General features: G+C 38.4%; 1 protein-coding gene across 2 annotated transcripts in view; it reads right to left on the minus strand.

Moving 5' to 3' along the window:
• Positions 1-2,327: 2,327 nt before the first annotated feature.
• The window catches only part of LOC124289748 (acetylcholine receptor subunit alpha-L1-like), a 42,939-nt gene continuing 20,594 nt past the window's right edge, over positions 2,328-24,672 (minus strand). The window contains exons 2-5 of one of the 2 annotated variants that reach the window (XM_046726401.1): positions 23,402-23,446; positions 20,591-20,700; positions 16,514-17,531; positions 2,328-3,186 (exon numbers count right to left, since the gene is read on the minus strand). In XM_046726401.1, the coding sequence (XP_046582357.1) occupies positions 3,019-3,186; positions 16,514-17,531; positions 20,591-20,700; positions 23,402-23,446 (1,341 nt within the window). In that variant the 3' untranslated portion in view covers positions 2,328-3,018. Of the gene's footprint in view, positions 3,187-16,513; positions 17,532-19,787; positions 19,898-20,590; positions 20,701-23,401; positions 23,447-24,672 lie in introns of both variants that reach the window. The other variant, XM_046726397.1, reaches the window with a different exon arrangement.

The following is a 24,672-nucleotide window of genomic DNA, read 5'->3' on the forward strand; positions in this document are numbered from 1 at the left end:
CGTTTACCAACATCGCAACTGTCTTTACAATGACGTGAAATTGTGGCAACCAATGAGGCCAGGGAACACTTGAGGGAGCTAGGCCCTTCTTGAAACCATCGCCAAAGCAGCTGTCAGCGTCGAGTGCCCATACTTTAGGAATGCCCGTGGAGATTTCAATGAACTTTCTCGCAAATTTCTGAAGAAGAATTCCCTAAAAAATATTTGAATTAAACTCCTGTCACTCTCATTGGAGTTCGGAAATCTTATTTTCTCTCACTGTCAACAGGAATTTATCAGTGGGTGGCAATTTAAGCGTGAAGGGGAGCGAGGAATGCCTATTCTCTTTGACGAAAATAGGAGAGTCTTCGATCGTGGGGACTTTTGGTATGAACTACTGCTCCACCTTGTACTGGAGGTATTGAGGAGCAGAGGTCGGGGAATGACATCCAGTATTTCACTAAACACACCAACGCCATGGATTTGGACACGTAAGAGATAAGACGTCGACGTAGATGAACTAAGAGTTCGTACAAACAGAAATGTTGTCAAACACGTTTTGCACGAGCAAGACTTGCTTTATCGCTTTAGTCTGTCCGGCAATCCAATCGTCGCGGGACCACATCGTGGAATCTCTAGTCCAAACAATTAAGACCAAATACGAGTCGATATTAATTCTAGATCGACTCTCCAGAGCAAACACGTCTATGAAAGGCTTAGGTCCATGTCGAAATCTCCTGCCAGGGGCGATTTTGGGTGAATACTGATCAGATATTGAGCGAAGGGAATAAAAAGACGGTGCCACATTATTAAATGCAGCTTTATTCACCAAGTTTCCATACATTGCTGTAGGCAACACTTGGATAATGCTGTTTGATGTCCAGTCTGGCGCGCCATAACATCCTCTATAATCTTGACCGCCGTCATGCTGCCCCAAATGTAACACGACTTAGTCACAGCCATTATTTTCACATAGCCACAGGTATAAATACCATTTGATAGTCTGGAACACGACTAATTCAGACTATTTGATAGGTCCGTGGCTCGTCAGTTCATGTTATCTTGCCATTATATCTTCCACATCCCGTAAAAATAAGTGATGACATACAAGTAAGTGCCCCCAATAAAATGATAGAATAAGTGTTCCAAACAATGACGACACAATGTAGAGAGGCCTTCTACCAATAACATTTGCCTCCCACAGCTGATCACCTTAAGAGAAAATTGAAGAAAGTTAATTCAAACAACATACATTTCGTCATGTTCCATTTTTGTTAATGATAAAAAGAAGTAATAAACTGTCATCTTATTTTCTATTGCATTAACGGAGTACTTCATGCTACATGGCCGTAACATGATAAGTTGGTCTACACTGCGTTTGAGAGATAAATTTCTTAATCAAAGGTTTGACGCGACAATCCCTTGTCATTTCCCAGCGCGAATGACAGATACAATAAAACTGACATCATCATACATTGCCTCCAATCTAAGCTTTCTGAGTCCTTCTCTAGACGGCGGCAATGGGAAGAGGTAAGATTAGTCTCATATAGCATCATTTCCCATACATCATACCACGTCTAAAACGTCCCACAAAGTGTTACCCATACCGATCTACTTTCCACAGTTTACCAAATTTACAAATGGAGTCAAAAGTCTAAATGACAAACATGTCTGCAAATTAGATCCTGATTGCTACCAAGGAATATTGCAGGGCGGACCTGGCCTAATGAAGCAGATTCAGCGACCTCCCGACGTTTGATTTTCTCCGACAAATGTATCATTAATGAAGCGTAAACGGACGTATAGACGCTCTCTGATGAGGGGGAATCTGTGTCCGCAAATATACTAGTATCAAAGACTGAGAGGCAGATCCGATGTTACCAATTCAATTTGCAAGTGAGCGAGTGGGTTTAGTTTTACGCCGCTTTTAGCAATATTCCAGCAATATCACGGCGGGGACATCAGATGTTACCCATGGTGGAAATCGAATCTGGGTCTTCGGGGTGACGAGCGAGCGCTTTAACTGCTTGGGTACCCGCCGTACTATATATGTTCAAAATAAATCATGCGATATGAAGCTATCAGAAAGTCATCGGTTAGACATACTAAAAACACATTTTGGTTGTTTCTAAATATTATACGCTTGGGTATAATTGTAGATATCTGCATATGTTCATACCAAAGTTGTGTTTGTCAGACCAAAACAAGAACAAAACATTTGAAGTTTAAGATTCTCAATATGTTTACATTAAGTCAAATTTGCCTTGATTAACAAAAAACAATCAATACAATTTGTACAAACCTCAGTACAAGACCAAATTTAGAATACAAATAACATAAGACGCGTACTTCATTGGAATTTATTTAAAGCAATAATGATTTCTGCATATTGCCTTCGGTAGACAATGTGCAGAAGGAAAATGATAAGAATATGCTACTCTTATAACAGTCACCTTTGTAATGTACAAAATTAATCAGCTTTCATACAGGACAACATCACTCATTCATTCTTGTAGAGATCGTGGAATTATGCTCATGGCAGGAAACATACAATCACACATTTACAATATATCACCTTAGTTCTGAAGGTATGAGGCAGTGTTAGTGTCAGGAATAACCGAACGTACATGACAATCCTGTGAGGATAACCGGACCTACAGTCAGACACAACATGATTCCAATAACTTAAAATCTTTGCTATCACAAGGACCGATTGAAAAACATTCAATAGTATGTAATCATCTTGACACAAAGAGTATTTTTGTGCTAATATATCTCAATAAACAGACGAGGTAATACAATGTCCATTGCTAAGAAATATGGGAGGTTCATCACATAGTTAAAAGAGTTCATTAAAGAGTTGAACGCCTGTGATCTTTCCTATGTTTGAAATCTAGAATTGTTCCCTATGGGCAGTAAGGACGACCACAGCGGTGCCTACACTACCTTCAGGTAACCAACGTCTTCAGCTGGATGGCACCTGGTATCGGCTCACGATCTAGAATCCGGTGTAGATGCGGGCTGGCTTCCCATTCCCTCCTAACATTCGTCGTCAGGTCTCTGGTGCGCTGTTAGCGGCTCTCTGTTGTCGTAAATTGTCGGAGCCTGCAGGATGATGCCGAAAGTTCCAACAACGCAGGCAATCGTGAAGATCCATAGAAACAGCCGATCTAGCACCATAGCCACGTACTTCCAATCTTCAATAATCTGTTGATATAAGACTTATGCTTTTTACCTTGGAAACATTTAATGATTATTGATCTGGATACAATTAAGAAAAAACAAGATACATCGGATGTAAATACTGACAGATGGTATGTAATTGACTCAAAGACGTGGTATGAATGAGTAAGATACTTACTTATAATATAAATGTACTTTTGTTTGTTATAAAGTCTTATGTAAAGTTTCAGTTAAAGACAGTTTCCTTTCAGAAGCTAAACAGCTATTGATAAAATTGAAATGCCATTAACTTCCTGAAAAGAAAATATTAGGAAAAACACTTAAATGCACCTTACGTGTTATTAGAGTATGCAGTATGTCATTTGTGTTAACGGGCATGGTTTTCTATAATATAATCAGCAGACCTTTGTACTTATTATGGGGTCATACTCAAGGATTAATGTTAAGTATAATTCATACCATGATTCATATCGAATCTGATTATTATCTTAATATCATATATACACGGTTTGCATGACAAGATATTCGCATACAAAATACCCGGCGAATTCGGGGCACGAATATAGGTCAGTAAGCTGTGGATGTTATAAGAGATGATTAAACGGATTAAGTAGGTAGGCTGGGTGACGGATTTGATGGCATGTCGTATCTCATGAAGAGTGCAATGTTAAACACAAACATAGAACATCAAATCCTAAACCTTTGTACAAAATAAACAATAACAGACACCCCCTGTTCATTCAGGATGGTCGATTGCATGAGTGAGTGAGTTCCATCATTTGATTGTCTTACAAACCTCCTTCGATGTTACTGATGGTATGTAGGTTCGTTGTTTTACGCCGCACTCAGCAATATTCAGCGATATGGCGGCGGTCTGTAAATAATCGAGTCTGGACCAGACAATCCAGAGATCAACAGCATGAGCATCGATCTACGCAATTGGGATACGATAACATGTGTCAACCAAGTCAGCGAGCCTGACACCGATCTCGTTAGTCGCCTTTTACGACTAGCATGGGTTACTGAAGATCAATATTCTAACCCAGATCTTCAGGGCATGGTGACATACAGTCAACCAAGATGTGTAATATACGACCAACCGATCACCATTTACAGACAATTAAACGCATCTGTACTGCCCACTTCGAAAATTAAAACAATATACGGGTTGAAGACTAACATAAGGGAGACTGCAGGAATTTTTTAGGAAATGTTAGTAAGCATTCAAAGGACGCCCACAGGCTTAACGATAAAGTGGCGCCCAAACTGCGATTATGTATGTTCAGCTAGTTTAGGAATAGATACCGTTTGTCAATGTTAAGGAAATAGGGAAAGAAGTGAGTGAGTGAGTGGGTTTGATTTTACGCCGCTTTTAGCAATATTCCAGCAATATCACGGCGAGGGACACCAGAAATGGGCTTCACACATTATGCCCATGTGGGGAATCGAACCCGGGTCTTCGGCGTGACGAGCGAACGCTTTAACCACTAGGCTACCTCACCGCCCCATAGGGAAAGGAGGTAGGACACGATGTGGTTACTTTGTTTTGGGCGTATTTGACTTAGGTCCGCGACCTGTTACTGACCAATCTGGACATCGACTCAAGGTCAGGTTAAGTGAGTTGACGGGTGAGTATGGTTTTACGCTCCTTTTAGCACGGCGGGGAACACCAGAAACTGGCTTCACACATTGTACCCACGTGGGTATTCGAACCCGGTTTTTCGGCCTGACGAACGAACGCTTTAACCACTAGACTACCTCACCACCCATCTAATAGTCAGATGAAGAATAAAACAGGTTCGGAAAACATCTAAAAAGGTTTTACTGAATTCCCGTTTGGCGGATTATGGAAAGCGCATGTTATATGCCCAGTACTGTGATCTAGCAATCACAAAGATGCATTTACAATGTAAATGTAGACGTAATGTTCCGAATTGAACACATAGTAGTGTATTTAACCATATTCAGTTGGTGAAAAACTCACGATGACCCTCAGTCGTACCTTGATGAACACGTACTCCTATCTGCAATATTGGGCGGTGGGGTAGTCTAGTGGTTAAAGTTATCGCTCTTCACGCCGAAGACCCGGGTTTGATTCCCCACATGGGTACAGTGTATGAAGCCCATTTCTGGTGTCTGCGATATTGCTAAGAGCGGCGTAAAACTAAACTCACTCACTCCTTGCAATCAGCGACGGTCACTTTTATGAGCTATATAACTGCTTCTCTCGCAAGTTCACATGACCTACATCTAAACTCTTCATTATTTAATAAAAATGTTTACCATTCTTTTTATGCCCGTTTTGCTTTTCATTCAAAACCCTAAAATAACACCGAGATGAAATAACGTTGACCTGATCCTCCAACAGTTATTGCGTCCGTAGCTATTTCTGCTGTTTCAGAATTATCAATAATCATTGTATAAAGAAGATATATGTCAGCCAAATATAGGATACCATGCTTCTCATAATGATAACAATGTACAGGATTTTAAAAGGGCTTTACAATAAAGTTTAGCATTATTTAACAGACACGTCACATAGCTATTTGTTTATGTTTATATATATTGAGAGTGTTATCAAAACAAATCAACATTTTCAATCCTTTGGGGATTCTATTCTGCTGTTTTCATTTCGCAGTGGAATTTGTAGAACTTGTGTTTCAGATGAAAAGGCAGATTTTGTTTTTATCTGCAATCTATTTTCTAATTCAAACGCTTGTTTGAATGTTGATGAATTTGGATGAAATCCCCATGTCAGTTCTACAATCGGAATGTTCTCAATGGTAATAACCTGCACTCATGTTTGAAATAAAGTAATTAGGTTTGCAGTCAAATGTTATTATGCTGTATTGAGAATTCAAACCAATATTCAAAGATGAACAGCCCAGTTTGCAACCAGGAGTCTCACAATCGACTGGGAAAGCTCACTGCTATTCTGGTTGTGCGGAAACTCAGATGCAATATAATGAAATGTGCCCAGGGCTAACTGTTTACTGGTGATAAAATAAGTAAAACGGGAGATAAAATAATCTGGGTAGATATCTTCATCGTTTTTGGAAAATTGGCAACATAAATAATTGCCCTCATGGAGATCATATTGAAGGGGGAGGTTTTCAGAACAGCTTGAATATTCCATAATACCATACTTAGTGCCAAAAGGGCATATTCAATATTGCTGCTATTTGGAAATCGTATGAAAAATCTGTGTTGTTAAACGTACAATTCCTGGGAACATAATTTACACTCACAAGTACAGGATTATTGACCCAGGGAAATGTCCAAAATGCTGAGTTGCTCCAGCTTGGTAGCTGGGTAAATGTGGAGGTGAGAGGCCTTAGCAGTGTAAAACATGATCTTAGCCAAAAAGGTCACATATTTAATTTCGCATTGATGGCTGCATTCTCGGTTATTACTGGACAACTTTAAGGGCATTTTGCAGGACGAACGTGTTGGGTATGCTTAAATGTTTCGGGATTTTTTTTACAACAGACGCTTATAGCACTATACAAACATGTCTCTTGAAAGTCTTACAATGAAAGCCACACAATCCGTTCCACATCCATAAGAAATCTCTGCGAAACGCAGAGTCGATCGTACGAATCTGGGGCATATGCTATACATCACAATGAAATGGGGATGATACCATGTGTTCGCGAAAAGAAAATCTCGTATATTATTGAAGATTATTCTAGCTTCTGCTAACATGTTGGTGTTGCGCCAAACCGAAAGACAATATAAAGCTGTACCTATTATTCAGAAGGATATGATCAAAATGGCATTTGTAGTCCGACTTCCACGTATTTACACATTAAAATTTGGATAAGAATTTGAAGAATATGCAAATTCATTTAGCTCAGGTTGTTAGTACAAGCTTGTTTTACAGTATTTATTAAGGAAATACGAATGTATATCGGATATATCATACGGTCTGATAATAAAATAAACGTCACATGATCGTTTTCATATTCATTAGAGTCCATTTTATGATTCTGTCGATAACAAAGTGTTCATGACGGTTAACGTAAATGTACAGCCGGTGACACCTTTCCAAAATACATGCAAAGGCATGTCAAATGTTCACTTGAACAAATACAGGATCATACGATATTAGTCACAAATTGCATTTCACCTGTTTCTGGTCACCAAATTTGGTAATGTCACCAGCATGTCTACGTATGTTCTTCAAAGCTTTACGAAGTCATATTGTATTTACGATATAAGAATATCGATATACGTCCCAATGTACTAGTATATGCATAAAAAAATGGGAACACAATTTGTACACATTGTACCTATGGTCTTGCTTAAATGTTATTTAATATCAGCTATGGAAAATGCATGGGAAGATGTAAAGATCACATAAGAGTGGTTTTGGAACATGGACCGAAAATGGGCGAATGAGGTGAGGTGAGGTGAAATTGGGTTTTACGTCGTGCTTGAGAATATTTCGCTCATATGACGACGTAATGGGCGAATGAGGCAGTGAGGAAGTTAAAAGATACATTAACGACAGACGTGGCCACGTAGGGAATCAAACCTTGTTATTCTACTTACCACCAAACTCTACAAGCACCGTGCTACCACAGACTACCCAGTGCGATGGGATATGAAACGCACGGGCATGATGCTACACAGTCTGATCAAGAATGATAAAGAGTACGAATCTTGGATATGAATCAACATGGCGATGATCCGGGAACTCAACACAAGATCCAACACAGCAGGGCCGATTTATTGCCTAGACTTAGCTAGGACAAAAACTGACGCCGTGCTGCTTGCCCTTAGAATTCAACGTACTTTGCCAATAAGGACAAAGACGAATACCCTCTGCAACCATTTTGCATAACCGTTATGATGTACCTACTGATAAATAACAATTTTTGAAGAATTAGAAATAAAATTCCATTTACTGTAATGAAATCGGGGATACTTCGAGTAAGTCAAAACATTTCTGGTCATACTTCCTGTGTATTTAAGAAAACAAATTTAACTTCAAAGGTGACGCAACATTAGGTAAATGTCGATCATCTCTAACAAATTCCCCTGGGTAGAAACTGCAGAAGCATGACACTAATAGTTTGATTAATTATACGTTCAAGAACAATTCCTAAAGCCGATTGAACATACTCTACTTCAGCTGAAATGATCATTCGGGGCTTCAAAGATATGACTCTACTCTTCTCTATCCTTGATTTCCAGACATTTTAGGTTGCAAATGATACCGCTGCAACATGTCCCTCAAGGCTTTCCGTCGCGATTTGTCCTGATCATTAAAAAGGTCTTTGAATGGTAAGTTAATGGATTTGACGGTGTGCGGAAACTAGCTCAGCCTAAAGACGGGTATAAAGGAGCACATCTTATGATGTTTTATAAGACTTGACTTTTTCATACTGTGAGGGTTTCGTCACAGATTGAAACAATACACGTATCAGTGGGGATCAATAATATTAATTTACATAAAAAGATTAAAAGGCAATTACTGAAAAGAAACGTTCTTATTTAAGGAATCAAAATATTCCTACAGATGAAATTTTGAACATATTATTTTCTATTACCGTTATCTAAGGATGGTGCTAGAAAATCAATATTCACCACATGATTACTTTCAAAATCGTCTTCCTCATGCAGAACATAGTTAGCTCAAGGACACTTGCTTAAGAGCACCTGTTTAGATTCATATAAGATGTACGCAAATCAGAAGGACCTGAGTTTCTCAGAAACCCTCTCACACTGAATGAGACCGGACTTGAGCAAATGTTCAGTTCCAGTAAAGGGATTCAAACCCTGAATAATCACATTTTGCAATGTCTGTCGTATGACATATATGTGCCTTATATAATAATAATACTGATTTGCTGGGACAATGTGTCAATTTCAAACAAAACACTAGACCGAGAATCTCAACTCACAAATAATATTCGAATTAATACGGAAAACATTGAAACCCGGGTATCAGTTTCAATCATTGTAATAATATCTGAGGTCAAAACATGTTGAACGATTACATTTCTCATATCTGTGTCTTCAACACATTGAAGTAGTTCCTATACATTCAAAAGTGCTGGAATGAACAAAGCCTGCATTTTTTGTCAAGATACCTGACAACAAAAATCCCGATTCCTAAACATTTATGCAAATCCAGAAGGAAAAAGGAATGCCTTAGATCACATTTCATACCACCAAAACCTATCCTTGTTTTCTCAACGTCTAAAACATATGTTCTGCTAGTTAAAAGAGAGACTAAACGATTGCTGTGCGTCATCAGACCCTTACAGAAGACATATGCCCCTTTAAAACGGCAGTGCGCAGTTATGTGGACATTTTGATTTCACTTAGAACTGCTTTATCCACAACATGTAACAAATAAAGACCATTAATTCTTCATGTAACCAATAAAAACAATTAATTATTTCAAGTAGCAAATAAAGACCATTAATTTTTCCATGCAACAAACAAAGTTCATTAATTCTTCCAGGTAACAAATAAGACCATAAATTATTCCAGGTAACAAATATAGACCATAAATTCCTCCAGGTAAGAAACAAAGACCATTAATTTCAAACTTGAGCGCAACCTGGGTAAAAATCATCATCCAGCGTACGATAAACTTGTTACTTTGACACTATACAATGTCCTTGGCCGAATAATACAAAAGCTAGTTTTAGCCTTAAAAGCTCTGCTAGTTAAAAGAGACGATTGTTGGACGATTACATTTCTCATATCTGCGTCTTCAACACATTGAAGTAGTTCCTATACATTCAAAAGAGCTGGAATGAACAAAGCCTGCATTTTTTGTCAAGATACCTGACAACAAAAATCCCGATTCCTAAACATTTATGCAAATCCAGAAGGATAAAGAATGCCTTAGATCACATTTCATACCACCAAAACCAATCCTTGTTTTCTCAACGTCTAAAACATATGTTCTGCTAGTTAAAAGAGAGACTAAACGATTGCTGTGCGTCATGAGACCCTCACAGAAGACACATGGCCCTTTAAAACGGAAATGCGCAGTTATTTGGACATTTTGATTTCACTTAGAACTGCTTTATCCACAACATGTAACAAATAAAGACCACTAATTCTTCCCGTAACCAATAAAACCCATTAATTCTTCAAGGTAACAAACCAAAACCATTAATTTTTCCATTCATCATATGAAGACCATTAATTATTTTAAGTAACAAATAAGGACCATTAATTCTTCCAGTTAACAATAACGACCATTATTCGAGGTAACATACAAAACCATTAATAAATTTAGGTAACAAATAAAGACCATTAATTCTTCCAGGTAACAAATAAAGACCATTAATTCTTCCAGGTAACAAATAAAGACCATTAATTATTTCAAGTAACAAATAAAGACCATTAATTCGTCGAGGTAACAAATATAGACAATAAATTCTTCCACGTAACAAACAAAGACCATCACCCAGGGTGATACAAACGTGTTACTTTGACACCTTACAATGTTTTTGGCCGAATAATAAAAAGCTAGTTTTGAATTTTATCCCCTGAAATAGACTGTTTAATAGTCCTGTATTTATCTATGAATAATGGTTATTGGAACTAATGTGTTTGTCACTAACGATGTCTACTATTTGATTTGGTCATAATGAATCAGGACAGACTGGTATATCACTTCCTTAATATGTTCCATTACCTACTGCACTTGACCTGTAAGCTAACCGGAATGTAACATTTTCATAATGATTGTCACATTGTATTTCATAATTTGTATTTGGTTAATGGACTTGAAATATTCTTGCACACAGTAATTACAAGGTGAAATTTTTCCATATCGTTATATACTGGTCATAAAAAAAGGAAAACCAAACTAAGATCAGCTTTCATTAATGTGACGTTTCAAATTTTAAATTGTGAATGACTGACTGCCTCGCCATTAACTGTCTGTCAGGGATCCACGACGAAAACACTGGTTGATTACTAACCAGATTATTTAAAAACTGTACATCTATACACGAATAACAGGTTAACACAGAAATGGCTGCCATATTGAAATCGGATTGGAGTTTAGCGTGCAGGGTTAAGTGAGCCAATTGGGGAGCTCTTCCTTGTACACAGATTCCGATGAGATGTATGCTTCGTGATCATTGGTCATGAAAAAGTCAGCAAGATTATCGACTCATTATAACAGATGAGAAATACTTCCTTCCATTCTTGATATGTTTCCAATACTTCCAACGACATGAATTAGTAAAGCAACATATATAGCTTTTCATTTGAAAGTAATACTACACATTAAATTTTCAAAATTGTAATTCCAGAATAAAATGGAATCCCTACGCAATCATCCATGGACAGTAAGTCACACGATAGTCCAAGCCACCAAAACTGACAACCTGATCCATTCACTCGACTCTAAAAACGCTGAGGATTTATCTTAACTCCGAATCCTTACATGGTTATATGACGTATGATATCTGACGAGCATACAATACTTTACAAAAAAACTATTAAACAGTTTATAAGATATGCTTCAACTTTTTTGCCTTGGAAACATACACAAATTTAAAAAATCCTTAATTGGAAAACGCACGATTTCAGAGCATCGCAGATGTGTATATGCGGTTTTCTGAAGAAATATTAAAATGGTTTATGAGTTATGCTCCGGAAGCCTTCGTTTGATTTGGAGACGTAAACTATAGACAGGTTTCAGTCTTCTTTTGGGTGTGGTATACATGTACAAGAACCACGATATCTTCATCTCATTCACTACATTACGAAGCAGACAATAACAAAATACACGGCAGAGAAACCGTCCAATATTCTCCTTTGGTATTCTGAAATGCAGATTCCATGAGGATTTTGTAAACTGCAGAGCTTGCCATATTTAAGACTGGGTCAGAATGATATAAGCTGACATAAGTATACACTGTCGTTTCCCCAAGGAGTTGAGAGCATGCTGGAAGGGACATGGGAATTCAAGTGTGTTCGAGAAGATGAGGAAGAGGATTGTCATCCCAAGGAAGATGTAATAACATATATATTTACTCTTGAGCACAGTGACTTGAAGGTATGCTGATATTGGGAGAACATTAATATAACATACAGTATTGTTAAAAGCTGTAAAATGTCATATCAGAAGGGAAACCAAGTATTTTCATGTTAAAGCACTCTTGCTTTGACAGCTATTTTTCATTTCAGTTTTTAATGAAGTATAATTAACATAAAATATTCACCTGAAAGACATATTGAAACAAATCAAATTCATTCGACCAAATTTGTTTTCTTCGTATGTATTTTTTCCTCAATTAAATAGTAGGATGTTATGATGACTGCCTTCTTGAAACAACGGTCACAACAGTATCAAAGCTTATTCTAATGGTTTCTGAGACGAGGTTGTGTATGCTGATGTTCACACCTCACATTCCTACTACTTTCACTGGACGACTTTCAGAGATGAGTAATGGTCGGTTACACAGTAATAGTTAAACCAATTCAAGAAGAAAGCATAAACGTATTTATCGCAGAAGTCATATCAGCCTTATTTAAACAATCATCCCTTGCTGAATTGACGCAACCCTTGCCACGCTGAATTCAAAACATCACTATTAACACGTCAGAAGGTGTTATAGTCAACAAGTCGAAGCCGCGAGTGGTGAAAGCATCACATTACGTAACAGAATAGAGCTAAACGTCAATTCATTTTAACGTTGCTAAATATAACAATACGGGTTGTGGTTGGTCGATTTTCCGCTTTGAATACATTAATGTTGCAATATTAAATTATTATAGAAAAGGCAACCCGATACTATCTAACGCGTATATAAATAATTATTTATTGTTGAGAAAATGGTCCGGCTTATGGAAATGAGCTTTAAAACATATATTCCCAAACACTTTAGCAGGATTAAGCCTAAAGGTAAGTACTTCCCCCCAAAATATCTCTATACTAGAAAGTACTTTCAATGATGGGAATCAAGGGAACTGACGATATTACATGTAAAGAGGCTGGCAGATCCATAGTTCCAATTGAATATTAGCCTGAAACTATAAAACTATAAAAATTGCTGAATCTACAAGATATTTAAGGATATTTTAAAAAGGCAAAGTTATGTGTAGCATAACATTTATTGTTTCAACTATTGATTTCACAAATAGATCAGCTCTTTCAAACGATATCAGGTTTCCCATAACATCATAGATGGCAACGGATTACGATTTTGAAAAAAAATAATAATGAAAATTAAGTAGGCCTGACGAGATAAGAGCAGGATGCCGTTCCACTAACCGATCTTACCTAAGATCAATCTTAGCAGCTTACGCCAATTTTACAATCGTCTTAGCTACAAGTTACACCCGTTCCACTAACCGATCTTGAACGAACGTAGCCGGTCCCGAACTTACGATCCGGTCCAAGCTTCGTTCGAGACTCTTTCGTGAGAGAGATAGAGAAATGCAAGGCACGAGTTATCTCCTTTTGCATACTGGTACTGTAGAAGACGATGGAAGTAGTTTTGAACCAAGTGAAAACGTGGGGAAAATACCTCGAGAAATATATTAGGGTAGTGAGAACCTTGGTTTCAGGGGCAAATGCGTGTGAACACTTGGTATCAGGCATAATGTGTGGCTGAACCTTGTCGATCAGAATAAACAAGGCGTGACGAGGCATCCTCTACCTCACACCCTGTAGTACCACACGCACTGTTGCTCGTGGCCGTTACGTTTGCTATGTACAGAGTAACGGCTCGCTACGGCTGAAACTACTTTTCACCATGTGGTCTTGCCGCACAAACGTTAAGCATTTGGGGGGCAAATTTATCGTATTTTGATAACTTAATTATGAAATAACTTGTTCTAAAATTGGACTAAATGTTACAAGAATTGTGTGAAAATTCCATGTTATTCGGTATGTTTTGGCATAATGTCAAAATGTCTGGTTATATTTGAAATGTCTGGTTATATTTGTCAAAATAACATACATTTCACAAACCAATGTGGTACCAGGTGACAAGTATTACGATATGCAGGCGTGTAACTGGGTGTGGATAATTTCAAATAGTGAAGTTAGTCACGAATGTCTAATTTGAGAGGCTACGACTTGCTACACGTGGAGACACACGTTTGCTAGTTGCATATTGTTTTCGTCCATACGGTTTGCTAGCATTGATTTTGGTGATACGTTTTGCTTTTTTTGTGTCTTCCAGGTCCACGAAGTACAGGTGTCACGAGTTGGATGTTAAATGTGACTTATTTGATGAAATTATCCAACATTTTTGTAACACCCATCCATGATGGGCAAATTGCAATATGTGACCAAAAAAAAGTTGAATTTCTCTTTACGACAGATTTAGATAATAATAAACAAATGAAATCGAAAGCATCAACTCTGTTTGGAATTAATAGCTCATAAATTCGTAAATTCACATTTAACACAATTCCTTTGAACACACTCTCATTTTCAATTACTTCGTCTAAGCACTGGCTATCTATGACTGACAAGATCTTTACTATTATATAGCGTATAAATGTGATAAAATGTCACCGTGACGCAACCAATGTCATTCAGACGTAGCGATCGAGCCGTTACTCTGTACATAGCAAACGGTAACGGTTACTAGCAAACGTCTTATCTCTGGTGGGTATTACAGGGAGTGACCTCGCCACAAACACATCATCTGATAACGTATCTAGAATCTGTCAGTGGTCTTTGAAAAACACGCAGCCTGCCTTTGGAATCCCCCACCAAATATGCGCAGTGATATCAAACATATTTGTATCGTTTTCTTTCAGAACATTGTTCACTTCATGACCCGTCCCTATTCTTAACCATGACGTTGCAATATTGTTGTACAAATGTATTACACCGACTCCCTCGGCTGTTTTCCCAAGGACGACAGTGGTCAGACTGGCCTCACATTTGTAAGGCTTCAGTGCAGTGTGTGTTTACATCACAGAAATAAACAAATTCATTTCATGGTGAAATGCTCGCTCTTCTTCTTCACATAGAATATGAAAGCCACCATTTTGGTTTCTCTACGATTGATTTTAGCGATCCTAAGTTGGTCATGACTTTGGATCTTAACTTTACGATTGACTTGGGTAAGATTGGTTAGTGGAACGGTAAGCCGATCGTAACGTCACGCTAAGATTGGGATTTTAGGGGTTTACGATTGGCGTTAGATCGGTTAGTGGAACGGCACCCAGAGCGGCAATGTTTGGTTTAGGTCTGTAATTAGGGACCGAATTAGGGACCGATACACCATCTTAAACACACAGACAACGATGAACCTATTCATGAGAGTAAAAATATTGTCGCGGCCAAATCTTGAAGAGGCAACGGCTACACAAACGTACTGCTACGACAGAACTGAAATATGTATCATCTAAAAATATCTAGATATATTACTTAGATGTAACCTTATCTATATTATGTTTATCATCGTCTATGGCGCACTGGGATGTGGGGTCTATTTTCTGCATGAATAACATTTTTCATACTGTGTTACAACCGTTTGGACACATAGTGCTGACCCTATTATCTTCCTTAACACATCATCGACCATACACATGCTATGTAGAACAAATATCTCTGCCTAATCGTCCAAGAATAGAATCCAAGTGATTAGATCATGTTACTTCAACAGAAGTAACGAAGCCAAGACTTAATATCATTTTGTCGAAAGGACAGAGGAATGTAGTCTACCCATACAGTCGGTTTCGCGAACTTGCGCTTTAAACTCGTAAAAACGGTGTTTTTGATGTGGAATGTAAGGCCAAAGAAGCATAGTCACGTTTTTTACTTGTTTTGCGAACATTCGCTTTATATGTTGAGAGTAAATAATGTTAATTGGACAACTGTCTCTCTTCAGATATCATCAACTGTTGGGAAAGATGGTTAAAAACACCCCAAAACAAAACAGACCTTGACAAAACGATTCCTTCTTTAACACTTTGCATTGCATGGCCTTCAGATTTTTTATACGTTCAATATTGTTCTCAAAAGGGTGATGGGAATATACACATTTGAAAGGGGATAGCACATAATTACATAGATCTTCCTGTGAACCACTGAATTCTTTACGATTGATTGCAGGTTTACATCGTATGCCTATTGATCAGAGATCAAACGTGTTAAAACGTAGCTGTCGTGAATGCACAGATTAACCGAACATCTCCCGACCCACTTGATCTCGAAAAGACGATTGAGCTTATAAAAAGCCGTGATCCTGATGATCAGAAAATGTCTTTGTTGTTCGTGGCGAAAAAACTGAAATTAAGAATTGTGTGAATTAGACATGACATAAAAACGCTTGTAAAATAAATGTTGCTGCAATTGTAAAGAAAGGTGTAAAAGGCCAAGAGCCTTGTTTGCTCTTCTCACCGATGCTGCACTGTCCTCGTTCTTCATGTGTTCTGCAATGAAGGTTACTGACTCGATGGCCTCTTGAACGTCCTTTGGCCATCTTTTTCTCAGTCGCGGCACTGTATGCTGGTCAATGGTGGGAACCAGTTCTTCATGGATCGGTCGACCAAAGTCCGTTGGCCTGGGGGGTTCGAAGCCAGGACCTAAGTTCAAATGTCTGTTTTCGCCAGACGTGTCCCGAACTTCGATCCCGTTACATGTCCTTACAACAACTTTTTGTTGCATGCGTTCAGGCTCTTGCTGAGGTCTACGCATAACAAGAAGTTTAGGCAGAATGTTTAAGAACACTCGCCTTACCCATGGAGCCATTGTATGGGTAGAGGGTGACCTAAAGTGTACATTTAGAACAATAACAGTCACAATAATAGACAATGTAACAAGAATCATTGTAAAAAGTAGATATTTCCCAATCAGTGGGACATCAATGGATGTTGGAGGAATAATCTCGGCCAGCAGCAGGAAGAACACGGTCAATGAAAGCAGGATAGAGATACAGAGGGTAACCTTCTCCCCCGAGTCTGATGGCAAGTAGAACACAAGAACGGTCAAGAACGAAATGGCAACGCAGGGAATAATCAGATTGACTGTATGGAATAAGGTTTTTCTCCTGATCGTTACTTCGAAAGTGATATCGGGATATGGTTCATTACAACAAGGGTACGTTCTTGTGTTCTTCCTGGCAGATACGTCCAAAATGTCCCATTCCACACTAGGATAGAAGTCCCTCAAATCCACGCCTTGGGGGATAGTGGCACTGGGACCTTGTGTGTTGGAACACATATGGACTAGATCTACTTGGTCGCCGTCATATGTCCAGGACCCAAACTTCATTGAACAATTTTGAACGTCAAATGGGAAGAACTTGACATTGATAATGCAGGAACTCTTATAGATAGCTGGAGGTTCCCACACCACAAGACCATCGGGATGGAGGGTCGCCTTCGTCATCAACGTCACCTCGTAGTTGCCGTCGGCACTGGAAATAATAGACGACATCATTTCACGAGAAAAGGTTACCCTCAGTAGCTCCGGCCTGCACCCATTGCTAATGGCTACGAACAGTTCTACTTGCTATTTTGAAAGTCAAATAGATACAAAGCAGTTGGCTAAAAAGAGACACTACAAGAATACAGCTATAATTATCTCTAAGTATTAGTACTTTGACGAACGCCATACAATACAAACAAAAGAATAGAAATAAATCTAATATGAGTTTTAAATTTCAGATTGTTTTTTTAAGTCATTCCGAAATTATCTCAATTTTGAAGAAATTACAACTGACAGTGCCTGCGGAGGATCTGAACTGGCATTCAAAACCGCCATTGACAAAATCTCACAGGCCTGCATGATATCATAAGGTCAAGTTAAGCGTTTGTTTAATATTTTTACTGACTCTTTGCTTTTTGATATAGTTAAGAATATGCATAATATTGTATAGAGCTCTGGAAGAAGAAACCACACTATAATAGAGTGTTAGTAGAACATCAGAAGACTCTATAACACACGTTCAAGGATCCCTGTAAGTACGTTGAAATTCTATGACTCATAACAATGTTTCTTCCTTGATGGTGAAAATGAGTTCAGTAGAAGCAATCATTTTCTTCATACACGCAATGATATAAATTACACAATGTCATATCTTTATCTATATTCATTATCAAGGATTTCGACTTAAAGGGATCCTTGAATAGACATTGTTTATTGAAGAGATCTTACTTGCTGAGCACAAACAATTAATCTGTTTTCAATACAGTTCCAGACACAAATGCATATTGTACATAACATGGACAGAGAAAAGGCAACACAATCACAATTATGGCACAATGTTGTGTTCGTGAACGAAAATACAAGCCATTTGCTTCACACGATAAACAATGCGTACAGTGCTCTTGATATGCTGAAATTACTGTTGCATAACAGTTGTGGTGAAAAACTGAAAGCTAAAATGAAAAGAAATGGCGAGAATTATACAAAGTCATTATAATACGAACATGGTTTCTGGACCCAAGAGACAAGTGAACGTTACAAATTCTGGGTCGCATAATAACCATATGTAATTATGAAAATGTATTATTGTTTCACATCCACAGTCTGTGTTTATCCTAGTTCCTGCGACACACATCAATGTCCACTACGTTTCCTTATACTAAAAAATAGTCTGCCAAGAGGGCCTGTCAATGCTATCTTCCTCAAGTGGACGTGTCTATCTGTTTAATATCTGTTATCCACAGACATAATAATGAACACGATCGCGAAGCTAGTCCTCTCCAACTAATCGGTCTTAATACTAGCTGTCTGAAGTAATGTTTTTGTCTAGACTCAGTCTCTATTGTGGGCAAGTCTGCAAAGGATCCGAAATTGTCAATCCCCAAAATAAACACTCCACGAAAAGTTGGCAAGTTTCTAGGAGGATTCTGTCACCTGAGATCGCCGAGAAAACGTGGGTGTAGTTCATTAACTGCAGGTAGCAGACATTAATAGAGAAGGCAATCACTGGTTCTATAAGTATGACACGTAGTTTATAGTCTCCGGTACCATCACGCTGAGAAATTGGGAGGAATTACAAGTGCAAATAATCTTTTTCATGAACTGTCAAAATAAGATAAAGCGTTTATTTCAACAAGTAGTCATTCACAGAAAACCTCGTAAATCCGGACAAACGCCCCAACATGATTGTCCGAAATGTGGGGTTTCCTGGTTAATTGGGGCCGGGCCACAGAGGTTTCACTGTATTGCTAATATGAGAAAGAGAAATTATATCGGTATAAGTTGAAGAGCATTGAGGAGAAAAAAACAAAGCTAGAATATCTATCGAGCAATATATCTATCTGTGTGTACATAATATCTAAATATCTACGTATCTAGCGCTATTACTATCTCTAGATAACTAGAAGTCAAACGCATACTAGAAGTCATACTAAAAGGCAGAATCGTGTTCAACTGCAGCTTATTATTTTGAATCAACAAATAATAAAATACATACATTTATTTTTATTTTGGTTGTGTATCATCTGTGGTGACTTAAGTGCCGACATTGAACAAAATGGCGTCTTCATGCATAGCGCCTCCAACAAACACAAAAATGACAGCAACAACAGATTCTTCAATATTCATTTCACATTTCATAAATTGTCATTAATAAATCATCAATATCAACACAGATATATTCATTTAAGATATTAAATTTGACGCCCGTTTTGGCGTTTGGAGCTGGCCTGCTCACGTTACTCACTTATTGAAAAGCACAATCTCTGGGGTCCAAATGGCAGAAACAGGAACCTCCAGTCTGTCGAGACCGCCATATTCCAAGGGATCCCATTCTAGGTTGAAGTCTTCCCAAACCTTTCATATACAACAGTCGGGCGTGTTAACTTTATACAGTCGTGTGTCTACTCGAACTAAAATAGGTCGAAACTAAGTCGAAATATTCGTACCAGGCAGGAACATGTCAAAGGTCAAGGTTAAGGTGAGAATATTGCTTGAAGGTCAAGGTAAAGATGAGGTCACCCGGGTTCAAGGCAGTGGAGGTGTCACTTTGCAGTCAAGGTTAGGCGAAGGATCTCAGCAAAGAGAGAGCGGAGTTCCGATAGGAGAAAACGAGGCTGAGTAAATCCAAACTCCCAGTCCATGCCGTTAGTAAAGAAGTCGGTTTGGTAGTTAGGAACAAGAAATTACACAAGTGTTATTTGTTAGTCCAGGGCGGGTACACCGTCACTTACCGAAGTAATAGTACAACAGCTGAGTTCATGGGGAGTATAATTTTAAATTTCTTAATTATCCCCCTGAACTGAACTGGCTAATTCCGTTAACTGCAGAACCAACGGAATAACATTAAGTCTATTTTGAACTTTCTGTATGAACAGAGGATGAATAATAAAATGTGCAATAAGTCAGCAGGAATGTACCCAAAAGCTCAACACTTACCTTCCGCCTGTCAACTGGGCCACAAGACTAAGCAATGTGCAATTTACCACATACGGAGACATCACATGACAACATCTCTGTGACAACAGAAGGCCACACAGAGTCACTTACTTATTGTAGAGAACAATATCAGGAAGCCATATGTCTTTGGACGGGACATACAGTCTGTCCACGCCCCCGTATTCCGAGGGGACCCATGTAAGCTTTCTGTCGACCCATTCCTGGTATGCATTAGGTGGAAATAAAGCAGAGATAAGACTCTCCTCACGGCACAGTAAGAAGGAACGAAAGACGTATTACAATCAAACACGTAAATCTTATCAAAGAACCAATTGTCAAACATGCTGAAGAGACGGTTGTATGCACAGAGTAATGGGGTGAGAAACGAGTTTTTTTATTTATCGCAATGGAAATGATAGTGACAAATTTATAAAAAATATTAAATAGACAGTTTTTAAATACATTGGCTGGAAAAGAAAGATATGCATCATAACAATTGCCACACAAGTAGATCATAAATTTCATTGTTGGCATCAGACAATACAACATTCATTAGGGGGAGTGCACCAAGTGATGTTGGTATAAAGTGTGAAAGAATTTACTAAAATGGACATAGTTCAATGTGCGTGTCATGCACAAAGGGGAGGATTCGATCGACCCACTTCAACGTTCTACAGTAGAACGAGATGGAAACTGTCGCATACTTTAACAAAGATCCTTTCGCCTTATCTCTCTTCGACGAGCACTGTCGACATCACATCAGGTGATAAAGCTTTATTATGGGGAATAAACAGTCTCACACACTCCAGTAAATTTCCGATAACAAACCTTAATAAGAATGTATAGTCACAACACTCTGATTCGTATTTTTCTTCTCTTTGGCTTGACAGATGACGAGAACTATTCAGAGGATACTGCTACATAAGGACTGGACTGTTTCAGTGTATGTGATAATCATTAGCATAGTGATTACGGTTTTTCTAATGAAACACTTTATGATATATTTAGCATTAAGACATATTAGCTAAAACTTAGACCAAATACTTTGACACTTAAGCAAACATTTACCGCACAATAGACTTGAGTTTGAATATACAATCTCAATTACAAACGTATATTTGTTATATGTAATAAAATAGAAATTAACTTTTTCTATGAACTTATTCAATTAAAAATAATTGTACATAACACTCCAAAAAGCATGTCATTGACGTAGTGTAGATACCTCAGACAGCAACATACGAGCCAAGACAATTAAAAACCACATTCAGTCATACTTTCATCATATAATTATAATCACTGTTGGTATTTTTCAATAATTTCGTGTTATAAATAATGTTGATGACCATGGAAACGTAAACTATATGTCAACAGTAAAGCGACACAGATTGTCATGTTAATAATTGTTAATACCGTACTGTTGTCATACGGGTCATGTGATCTGCGACGTTGCTATCCATGGATGTATTGTTACCAACGTTACGTGGGATTTTGAACACATATTTCCAAGATTAAGCAAACATTGTCAACAGTGCTCGCAAACAAATGCAAGACGAAAGGGTAATTCAAATCGTGACATCTCGGGATTTTCTTACTGTGCTGTTTGGAGATGCGATAATACCAATTTCCATGCAAATAAGCAAATTGTTAGTGGCAAAAGTGACACAAGAATAGAATTAAAAGCAGTTAGTGGGCGGAAGCAAAGGTTATGCAGGGTGAGGCAGAAATGTTTAAAATTCATAATTATACAGTTTTACAGACAATATTTTACTTGATTTATCAAAAGAAGCTTGAAATTTACTTCCGTTTTTGAATATGAACATGACCCCAAATTCAATCCATTATAAGAAAATGTTAAATGTGTCGATCTCATTGTCGTGTTTATCAAATTCATCTTGACATTTAACAAGATATGCCTTAAAGCTATGATGTGTTAGTAAATCTTCCTTGAATATTACCGAACTAAAGAGCACAGTATCAACATGACGGTCACGTAATGCGCCAAACCTAAAGACATCGATGGAAGCGTGTTCAGAGCAAACCTCAAACAAGAGATGGATGGCATCTGGAAACACTAATATTGAGAAGAAATCAATCACTTTAAATTCCCCAAACTGTCAATACCTGGTATTAAAGTGTGTGTATTGCAAGACCCCGGGGACTCTACATGTGCTGATAAGCCTGGAAACATGGGTATCAGATTGGATCGTGATCAGTGGACATTTTCAGAGGATGTACATGACCAAATGCTATGTAAAGACCTCATCAATTTAAGAGGTGTGGAACGCAAAGTCTTCATCTAGGTCAGATGATGAGGATTTATGCTGCGGTTGTTATTTAATCTGGCTGTTGAGCGGAACAAAGACGAAAATGAGGCACATTTCACAGAAATTGGATAGGAGGTTTGCAACGTAATTTCCACTCAGTTTCAGAGATAAATCAAGTATATTCAAGTATGTCACGGGTGACAGAAAAACGTCAAGCTCCAGAACGTCTGTTCTAGTTCTGAAAGGAAGACTGAGTGCATAAAAACGTACACAGAGAACAGTGCTAGGCAGTAGACGAGAGAGACACTACCAAGGGAAGATTGGTACTATCACAAACTACATAAATGAGCAGTTCCATGCTAGAAATATAGCAACAATCAATACTTGATCAAAGTATATAATATTAAGTTATTATGTCATTGTTTCTATTACTTTATGGCATATCGTACATCTATTTATACATAATTAAATGAAAGCAATAAGCAGTATGATAATAGTCCATAAGGATACTGATCAAGATTATGAGAAATTTTACTCATGAATTTAGGTTCCGAAGATCAGGAAAAAAGTTAAACCTTCCTGGTTGTATTTTTTCTATTAACTGGAGTAAAAGATACTAGTTGCAACGTCTAACGTGAATAGAAGCTGATGTCACCTGTCTCAGCCAGACGTTCGTCGTCATCACCTGGTTCTTCTCATCCTGAAACAGAGGAACAGACATGAACATAATATGAACATGATATGGACATGACATGACATGACATCTCCTAATGAGTGAGAGCAACAGTCTTTGACCATGGTATCACAATGACACGTTCTACTAAACATGTCGGTGTCTGATTACGCTAGTGGTTAAAGGTTTCGCTTGTCACGCCGAAGGCTCGTGTTCGATTCCCCACATGGGTACAATGTGTAAAACCAATTTCTGGTGTCCCCCGCCGTGATATTGCTGGACTATTGGTAAAAGCGGTGTGAATCCATACTCACTCACTCACTAAACAGGTAGCCTTGATCCGTGTAAATACATTCGGACATTAGAAATTTGCTTCACTTTGTTCTGATCTGGGAAACAGCTGTGAAAGCGTCCGTTTCCGCTTCTTGTTCCCATAATCCTGAGACAGTGGTTTGGGGATGACATTGTCATACCAGATAAGTACATAAACAGTACATGGTGTAAGAGCACATCAGAGCCGACGATATGTTGGTGCAGGTAGATAAACCACGGTGTGCTGCAAGGTGACGGGTAGACAAACCACAGTGTGCTGCAAGTTGACGGGTAGACAAACCACGGTGTGCTGCAAGGTGACGGGTAGACAAACCACGGTTTGCTGCAAGGCGACGGGTAGACAAACCACGGTGTGCTGCAAGGTGATGGGGTGGACATGCCAGGGCTACGAATTTCACAAAGATGTCAAAACACTGTTAACAATGAAAACAGAAAAATGCATTGTCAACAATGTGACAATGTCTACAATGTGACGGAGAAGACACACACTTGTCTACAATGTGACGGAGCACACACACACTTGCCTACAATGTGGCGGAGAAGACACACATTTGTCTACAATGTGACGGAGACACACACACAGTTGCCTACAATGTGGCGGAGAAGACACACACTTGTCTACAATGTGACGGAGAAGACACACACTTGTCTACAATGTGACGGAGAAGACACACACTTGTCAACAAGAAACACACTTGTCTACAATGTGACGGAGAAGACATACACTTGCTGCAAGGTGTCTACAATGTGACGTAGAAGACACACACTTGTCTACAATGTGACGGAGAAGACACACACTTGTCTACAATGTGACGGAGAAGACACATCACTGTCAATAACGTGTGAGAGCTGACAAAGTGTCGCCAGTAGCCTCAGTGAAGGAGACAAAAGACTGTCAACGATGTGTCAGAGCAGTCAAA

Source organism: Haliotis rubra, unplaced genomic scaffold (genome assembly GCF_003918875.1).
Source record: "Haliotis rubra isolate DU_JTF1 unplaced genomic scaffold, ASM391887v1 Scf112, whole genome shotgun sequence".
NCBI classification, from domain to species: Eukaryota; Metazoa; Mollusca; class Gastropoda; order Lepetellida; family Haliotidae; genus Haliotis; species Haliotis rubra.